At 57.0% G+C, this 9,128-nt stretch overlaps 1 protein-coding gene across 2 annotated transcripts in view; it reads right to left on the reverse strand.

Annotated features, from left to right (window-relative positions):
* NLGN3 (neuroligin 3) overlaps positions 1–9,128 on the reverse strand; it is a 21,067-nt gene that overhangs the window by 11,091 nt on the left and 848 nt on the right. The window contains exons 2-5 of one of the 2 annotated variants that reach the window (XM_024758109.1): positions 7,262–7,918; positions 6,567–6,626; positions 2,545–2,604; positions 682–831 (exon numbers count right to left, since the gene is read on the reverse strand). In XM_024758109.1, the coding sequence (XP_024613877.1) occupies positions 682–831; positions 2,545–2,604; positions 6,567–6,626; positions 7,262–7,718 (727 nt within the window). In that variant the 5' untranslated portion in view covers positions 7,719–7,918. The remainder of the gene's footprint in view (positions 1–681; positions 832–2,544; positions 2,605–6,566; positions 6,627–7,261; positions 7,919–9,128) is intronic. The other variant, XM_024758110.1, reaches the window with a different exon arrangement.

A 9,128-nucleotide genomic window follows, 5' to 3' on the forward strand; every position in this document is an offset into this window, starting at 1 on the left:
CCATGGAAGGTGAGAGAAATCTGTGTAGATGTGCGGTGTGGATGTGGAGTGTAGAGAGGCATCTGGGTATGTGGATATGTGCATCAGGGAGACTGTATGTGTGCAGTGTGTATGGAGTGGTGGGGGAATGTGCATATATGTGAGGGGGTCTGTAGATGTAGATGTTGGGGTCTGTGTGTGTATGCGTATGTATGTGTGCTTGGGGGGGTGAGCGAGAAATAGATGCATGCTGGTGGGTGTGGGCAGCGTGGACGGTGGACATGTGAGGGGACGTGGGTGTGTGGATATGTGATTGGCTAGAAGGAGTATCTGTGCATGTGTGGGGTGTTCAGGGATGTGGGATGGGTGGGTCGGGATGAGGATAGGACACCAGAAAATGAATCGACTCTACAAAACTCAGCCAGGCAAAAGTCTGGAACCAGAGACCTGGCTGGAGACCTAAGAGAAGGTGTGAAGTTTGAATTGAGTTTCCAGTGGCATCTCAACATTCCAGGAACGGGCCTAGGGACGCTGTGGGGAAGCCCCGGGCAGTTGGGTAGGGGCTATGGGATAACAACATTGTGGCCATGGTCATTAGCACCAGCTAGAGAACCAAGGCGGCCTGTTCTCAGCTCCTCAGCTTTCTTTCCTCCCTCCTTGAGAACCCAGGCTTCCTTCTAGGCACCCAGCAGGGAACCATACCTAGCACTCCAACCCGATAGTTGAGGGTGATGACGATGACGTTGCCATAACTGGCCAGGACGCTGCCGTCAATCATGTTGCCTGTCCCTTCCATGTAAGAGCCTCCATGGATGTAGACCATGACAGGCTTAGCGCCACTGTCCCGGATGTCTGCAAGGAGAAGGGGTGAGACACAGGCTGGGTAGGCTGCCCTTCCTCCCCCACCCCCGCCAGCCCTGGGTGGGGGGGGTGTGGGCAGCAAAGCTATCCCAGGTGCCAGGACACCACCGCCATCTCTGAGGGCAGGACTCATGGGGCTGTTCAGCCCGGAGCTTGAGCATCAGCCAGAGAAAGTTGGACATCGGTGATGTTTTTAAAGACTCTGGTTTCAAGTGCCTCCCAGTAGAAGGCAGCCAGGCGTTCCTGATACAGCTATGTCTACAGAGGCCGTGGCTGGGCCCTGGGGGACAGGGGGAGGGAGGAAGAGAAAGGGCAGGTCCCTTAGCTGGATCAGTGAGTCCCTGCCCCGGGCACCCAGGAGTCCTGGGACCTGACATGGCTTTAGAGAGCAGGGGCTGGGGAGCCCTGAAACCCCCAGGACTACACCAGTTACATGGAAATACGGCCATTGGCAGCAGCTGGCCCCCCAGTGCAGACAGAGACAAGAGGGGCGGGAATAGGGGGCGGCACAGGAAGAGAACAAGGGAGAATGTGGGGACAGGGGAGTGAATGGCAGAGATGGGGTGTGTGTGTTGTGGCGGGGAGAACCTCACTGACATGGTTTCTCAGCCATGTGCTCGTTTACCCCATTCTCCCCGGGCATCAGGCAGACTTAACTGGAAACACTGGGGATGGGGAAGAGGTGGGGGCAGGACTAAGGATGAGAGAGCCTGCCCCCAGGCAGCTTTAAGATGAAGATGGAGCCTCCGCAGAGGCCACTCAACGAGAGACCTTTAAGCGGCTGCTCCCAAGACCCAAGCAGTGCGGCGACAGGGCTGGGCGGCCACGAGAAGGCTCCCAGCCTGATCACCTCGACCTGAAGCCTCTCGGCCTGTGAGCTGGACCACACTCTGCCGCACCGGCACAGCCCTACCAGCCACCAGTGGGCCCCCCTGAGCTGTGTGGCCCCCAGGCCAGGTCTGGGGCGTGGAGGTAGAAGGGAATGCTCTCTGCTGCCGAGCAAACACAACCTGTTTTCCTGAGGAGGAAGGAAGACTGGTTCAACCGTCACCCAAGGATCTTATGCCATCCACTGACCGGGCTGTGGCGTCCTGGCCTCAGCCCGGTGCTTTGGCCCAGTCCTTGTGGCCCTGTCCTGAACCTAATACAGCCCCTGGCCCTGAGGCCATCTCTCTCTTTCTGGGTGAAGGCCAAGGAGGTTCTAGGTGGCGCTGTTCCCCAGGCCCTGTGGTTGTCACTGCCTCACTCCTCAGTTCAGCATCCTGATGGGCCCCTCCTCCAGGAGCCAGCCTCCCCGCAGAAACACAGGGGCTCCTCGCCATTCCGTTTCCTCTGTGCCTCTCCTCGCCCCCGCCCCCCTCAGTCCTGCTTTCTCTCCACTCTCGCTGCTGCTCAGTAGGGGCAGGTGCCCGTGAACCACAGAAGATGGGGGAGGAAGCTGTCTCTGGGCAGTGGGGACCGGGGCGAGGAGGATGCCCTCCCCATGGCTCTGCTCGTGGTGCCCTGTTCCCGCCAGCCGTGTCCATCACCCTGGAACTCCCAGTGGCCGACCAGGCCAAAGATGGATGAACAGCCCAACGGCCTCATACAGGAACAGAAACACACCAACGGACGGACAGACAGACAGACGGGGCTTCTCCCCATCGAGAGGGGGAGGGGCTCTGTGCCATGCACCAGCCGCCACGCCCTGCAGCCCCCAAATACCTTCATCTTCATCCCCGTCATTATCCGCTAAGTCCTCGCCCTGTTTCTTAGCGCCGGATCCTGGGGACCAGACACGGGGAGACACAACAGCACAGAACAGAGAACAAAACAGAGAGAGAATTCAAAAACAGCATGACTGCAGTGTGGCCCAGCAAGCCAGCTCTGGGCCTGGGCCCAGGACAGGCAGGAGGGATGGCAAGAACTGAGGGAATGGGTGGGCTGAGGCCCAGACCTTCATCAGGATGACAGTGTTGCAAGGCCCCTGCTGTGCTGGCCTCCCTGCGCCTCTCTGTCCCCAACAGCCTGTCTCAACCAACGACCTTCCCGGTTAGGAAGGAGGTAGCAGCAGGTGGGCCAGGGCACAGAGCCAGAGACCCACTCAGGGGAAGGACTTCTCCTGGGTGGAAGGGGCTGCACGTGTGTACACAGGCAGGCTGAGCTGGAGAGCAGAGGCAGGCACCAAAGGTGAGAGGCGGCATCGCCAGCATGTGTAGATACGGATATGAGCTGTTAAGGCAGAGCCAGGGACCCCAGCCCTGAGCTATTCGGGCCCAGTGGGCAGGCTCCAGCTGGGCCTCAGCTGACCCTGATTCCCACAGGAGAAAATGGGAGATGAAGCTTTCCCTCCGGTCTTCCTCACTGGGGCCTGCTCTGGGTAATGGCAAATGGGGTTCCTGCCCACAGGAACCAGGCCTGAGAGCAGCAAGCATTGCTCTGAGATTGAAAGAGAGCCAGAGAGGGAGGGAGGGAGAGAAGGAAGGGGAAAAGGAGAAAAGGGACATGAGAGAGAGAGAAATAGAGAGAGGGGGAGAGAGAGAGAAAAAAACAGAGATAGGAATAATGGTAGCAGCTCCTACCATGTACCGAATAGTTACCATGTGCCAGACACTCTACTTCTGCCTTACTGTCTGATCCTTACACCCCACTGAGGGAGGGACTATCTTTATTCCTGTTTCACTGATGGGGAAACTGAGGTTCAGAGAGGCAAAGTGACTTGCTTAAGGTTGCACAGCTAGGAATTGCTAGAGGTGAGATCCAAACCCAGGTCTGCTCGATTCCAAAGCCCATGGTCTTTCCACTGCACCATGCCACCTTTCTGGGACGGGGGGAAAGGGAAGGGAAAAAATAAGTCAGGAAAGAGGTGGAGCATGGGGTGGGGTGGAGGGGAGGGGAGGGAAGGGAAGGAGAGAAAAGTAGAGACCCGAGGAGAGAAGAGAGACGTTTAGGGCCTGGGTGAGCTATCCCCAATTCTCCTTCTCATTCTAAGGAGATGAGAAGTTCATCATGAGAACGGCTTTGAGAAAGAGAACCCACCGCCTGGGTGCTTGTCAGTGTGTAGAAACGGAGGTCATTCTGTTGGCACCCCAGGGCTTATCCTCTTGTCTAAGACGTCAGATACTCTCGGCCTGGAGGCAGCAAATAGCACTCTTTCTCAGCTGGTCTGGGTTCCCTTACAGCTATTAATCACAACAGGAGCCGCCCTCCAATTACAAAATGGCTTTTCAACCAGGGCAAGAGCCCAGCCTGAGGGGCAGAAACTGCCTCCGGCTTCCCGAACCTCCCGTGGGTCCTAACACCTGACGACGACGACGGTGCTGCCCTCAGAAACCCTGTGGGACATGGGGCGTCATCACCCACACAGCAGACAGCCCCCCGAACGGCAAGGAATCACCCATCCCTAAACATGAATTCCCTCCAACTTGATGGGGGTGGAGGTTGGGGGACAGGGCCTATCTTCCCCAAGAAATCCTTCGCTTCCCCTGGACCCCGACTTAGAAGATGCATCCCGTTTGCCCCCCTCTGGGAATGTCCCTGGGTTGCTGCCTTGTCCCAGCCTCCTCCTCACAGATACCTTTGCTCCCTCAGCTTAGCACTCGCTGAGCAACTCCTTGCTGCCACGCCTGTCCCCCACCCCCGGGCCAGCTCGACCACCGTCCCCCAGCCCAACACTGTGCTGTGGCAGGAGCACAGCCAGGCCAGCCCTGCCTGCCCTGCACACATCACAACCCTAACCACCTCTGGGGACGGGTCTCCCCCGAGAGGCAGACTTTTTAAGTCTGTTCCAAATGGCCAACAGGCCCTGGATAGGGAACTCATTTGAGCAGCTAAATGACCAGATGCCCTCTCCCACGCTGTCTGGAACCCACTTCCCAGCTCGGCCTGTGGGGCTTAGCTAAACCAGCTGAGTTTCAATGCTAGGCTAGGAGTTTCCTCAGAGTAGCGATCAGGTCTTCAGTTATTTCTAACTCTTTCCTCCACCTCGTATCCCTCCACATCCCAACAGCACCTAGCACGTGACCTTGCCCATAGTCAACAATCACGATTGGTAAGTGTTTGAACTTGACTGGAGCGTCCAGTTGGCTCTCTAGCCAAACTCTCAGGACTGGACTGGACTGGACTGCCCTAGGCTCTTACTGGTGCCCTGGGGGATCATTGCTCCTAGGAAATGGTTAATGTCATCGCCTCCCCCTCCGCCACCCTGCACCCAAGTAAGCAAGTAACTAGTAGCAGCAGGTTTAAGAGACCCTCTTCCTGAAATCATTTATACGTTAATGGAATGTTAAGACCAGAATAGTCCCCTACCACCTTCAGATGCAGAAACAGAGGTTCTCAAAGGAAAAGACTTGTCTAAGGTTTCACTGTGAGTTAGCAGCAGAGCTGGGACTCGGTCAGGCTTGTGGCTCCCAGACCCATACTCTTTCTGCGGCACCGCAATGCGTCTTCATTCGTGCAAAAACATGTTTACTGATTGCCTTCTGAGTGTGAGGTCCTGGGCTGGGTGTGGGGAGGTGGTGTAACGCTTATCCCCAGGGCAGCAGACCTCACTTTTGATGCTTCAGTGAGCATCAAAAGTGCAACAGGCAGATCGCCGGGCTCTGCCCGCAGAGACTCTTACTTAGTAGGGGGCACTCAGTCCCAGGAATCCTAACGACCCCACTTGGGGGAACCCCGCCCTATGATTTCAAAGGAAAACAAACTCCAAGCTTGCCAAAGGGTTGTAGGGACCAGGCTGTGCTTTTCCACTTGTTCCTTAGTCTTACTGTTTCCAATTCGGTTCAACCCATCCACATTTCACCATTTGTTTCAGAGTAGGGGAGGTGGGAAGGACCAGATGGGAGTTGCCTCGCATGCTACAGTGGAAAGAACACGGCCCTGAGGGTCAAGAGACCCAGGTTATGGTCCAGGCCCTGCCACAGACCAGCGACGGGGCCCTGAGCAGCAGCAAGTCACTCCCCTGGGCCTGTTTCCTCATCTGTAAAATTGGGATACCAATTCCTGCCTCATAAGCTTCCACAGAAGTGGGAGGGGGGGGGGATTTTCTGAGGTAAGTATGCAAGCGCTTTGCAGAAAACATAAAGTGGTATTTGAACAGGAAGAATTATTACACGGGTGGAGGGCGACAAATTCCTCCCAGAAGGAGGGTCAGTTTGCAATTCGGGATCTCGTGCCTCCTTCAGAGTGCACAGTTCCTGGAGACCCCCAAGGTCTGCCACCAGGCTAGCCCGGGTCACTCAGCTAGGCCCTGGCCAGAGGTGGTGGGCAGGGGTGGGGGTGGGTGGGCAGGGCTGCTACACTTGGCTACAGTTTGGCCTAAGCTCCACGGCTGGAGAGTTGACTCTCGACTTTCAATCCGGGAAAGAGCACGGAAGGATGAGCTGGTGGCTCCCTCACCAGGCAAAGGTCAGAGCCTCTGGCTCCATCTTGGCGGCTTAGAGTTTCTCCTGAGGTGTCCCAGAGGGAACCACTGGCTCTGTCTTTGGCACACACTTTAGGGTGGACTTTGGGGCTGGGAAGGTTGGAAGAAATGGGGTTGCTGCTTCTGCTCTGGACCTGCCTTAGGCCACCAGAGCCTCCCTGAAGAGCAGCCGGGGCCCTCGGACGAGATGGAGCTTATGCTTGCTCACCGACCGCCCCCTGAGCCTGGGCTACTTGAAGGAAGGCTGGGTCCTCGGGGGCAAGGGCAGGTGGGCAGGCAGGCCTCCCTCTCTCTCTCTCTCCCTCCCCGCCGGCTCGCTACCTACCTCCTTTCCTACAAATTTTCTTGTTGGGCTTTCGGGCGCATTCCTTGGAAATCCGCTTTACTGTAAAATGAATAAAAAACTAAAAAATAACAGGAGGCCTCTGCCCAGGGGCATGCACCCGCACCCCCCCAGGCCCCAAGAGCTGCTCTGCAGGCGGCACGTGGCAGAGAGCCTGTCCCACCATCTCCTTGCTTCTGTCACTTACCTTAGTGTGACCCCCGCGGGAGGAGGCATCAGCTAGTGAAAGAGGAGGCACCTAAGCACTGCCCACCAGGCTTGCCCCCTGCCCCCCTCACACACCCAGTTCCCTTGGCCACACACACCTACCACCTCTCCGAGCAGGTGGAATGGCAACAGGGGGGCCCGGTGGCGCCAGCATCCTCCCGCGGGCAGCTGCCAGCAGTGACCCATACTCCCCCAGGGAACCCCCATCCAGCACCTGGCCCTAGACCTGTCAAAGCTCTCAGGCCTGGCCAGGCCCCTCCTGGCAACAGTGTCACTCACACATGGGAGCTCAGACAATGCTGGGAGAGGAAAGAACAGGGAGGAGGAAGGGAGAGGCCAAGCAGAGTGATGGTTAGAAGCATTTTCACAGACAGACAGATGCATGCAGCAGGGCACACCACCACATGCCAGCCACAAACACAGCGGGGCGGGTGGGAGGCAAGGAGGGCACAGTGCCTGGCCGCACTCACCATCCTCCGTGGGCACATAGACGTTCAGGTAGAGGCAGTCTTCGTTGGGCTCCTGAATGTAAGTAGCGACGATATCCAAGTTGGCCGTGAACCAGACAGGGAGCATGACTTCGGGCACAGCTGTGTGGATGTTCTGGGGGCACACTGGGGGAAAGTGTGTGGCGTTCCGGATGCCCGACCAGGATGGGGGTGGTTCAGGGGGCAGGAAACGTTTCTCGCCGATGGGGGGGGCTGCGTAGGGCACCCCAAGGTATTGGTCCACAGGCCCCAGGATCTCACTGGGCAATGGTACCCGGGCACCCCTTAGCTTCCCAAAGTGAGTATTGACTGTGGGTGCCGGGGCCTGGGTACTGGCCCTCAGCACCAAGCTCAGGAACCACAGGGTGAGGCACAGGCTCCGGCCAACTGTGGGCTTGGGGCTCAGGGACAGCGAGGGCAGGCCAAGCCGCAGCCACATGTTCCGGGCCGGGGGACTGGCAGGAAAGGCAGACTCCGGGGTCACAGCATCAGCCCAGTAGGCAGCCCCTTCATGGCCACACTGACTTGAACCTCAAAACTGAGCTCTCGAGGGACACCTACAGGTGCCCGGCAACGTAGAGAGCAGGTCTTCTGAGCACCACAGCTTCAGAAAGGGGACTCCCTCAGGGCCAGACAGGCCTGTGGAAAGAGGGAAGTATGCGTCATCCAAGATGGTCGCGGAGGGCTCTGGAGTGGGTCTTTGGGGCCCTGCTGCGCTTGGGCTACTCTCCTACAGTTAGGAGAGGTTTCCTATGCCCGGGGTTCCAGGGACCCTCAGACGATCTCCACTGCCAGTCAGAGCCATTTGCTGTGTCCAGGCCATGGTTGGAAAAGCCAAGGGGGTCGACAGATTGACAGTTGTTGCCACTGCAAGTTGCCAGTCCCCGACTTCAACTCCTCAGCCAATGGAGCTCATCAGGGTCAGCTGGAACCAGAGTAGCATATGGTAGCAGGCGATGGGAGAACAGGAAATGGAGCTGGGCACGCTGCATGGACACTGAGCTCCTAGCCCCCCAAGACCCATGACCCCACACAGGGACCTCAACCTCAGGAGACGGTAGGATTGTGAACCTCACTCCGGGACTAAGGCAGAAGAAGGGAACACAGTAGATAGGCAAAGGGGCCCCCAGAGAGACCCCATCTCCCTCTGGCAGGGCAGGGGGCAGGACAGCCATTCACCAGAGTCCCCAGACCCTCCTGTACATTTCTCAAAGCCCTCACTGCTCCCACATCCTTAAGCCTTGGTCCTTTCTGTCAGCTATCTCTAATTCACATGGGGTGCCAGAGACTGAGGCAGAAAGCGTTCTGCCTAGCACCCTAGGCATTGTTGATGCTCAGCCAGTGTAAAATAAACAGCAGAGTGCGGGGGACACACGCTCAGAGACTCATAGAAATAAACTCACAAACACTCAAAGAGGGAGTGAGAGAGCAAGCCAGGACCACAGACACCGTGATGTTCACTCACAGAGACATACATTCCAAACCCACAGAGATCGCCTCATATAGTCTCACATTCTGAGACAGAGAGCTTCACAGAGCCAGAGACTCACAGAGAGGTACATTCAGAGACACACGCAGAGACTTACTGAAACATAATCACACACACATCGCATAGGTAAATATCCAGAGACACATGCAGCATAATGGTGACACATAGGTGGAGACAGGAACAGAAACAGCAACACACTCGAGGCACACAGGCCTTCTGACAAAACAGTTGTACAGTCAACATATATACACAGGCACACACAGACACTTCCAGATGGACACACACACACACAATTTAGTTTCCCCCTATTTCTCCCGCCTTCCAAGATTGTGGGCCTGCTCCTTTAAGAACTGGCTGAAG

The sequence above is a fragment of the Neophocaena asiaeorientalis genome, unplaced genomic scaffold (assembly GCF_003031525.2).
Source record: "Neophocaena asiaeorientalis asiaeorientalis breed wild unplaced genomic scaffold, Neophocaena_asiaeorientalis_V1.1 scaffold760, whole genome shotgun sequence".
In the NCBI taxonomy this organism is placed as follows: Eukaryota; Metazoa; Chordata; class Mammalia; order Artiodactyla; family Phocoenidae; genus Neophocaena; species Neophocaena asiaeorientalis.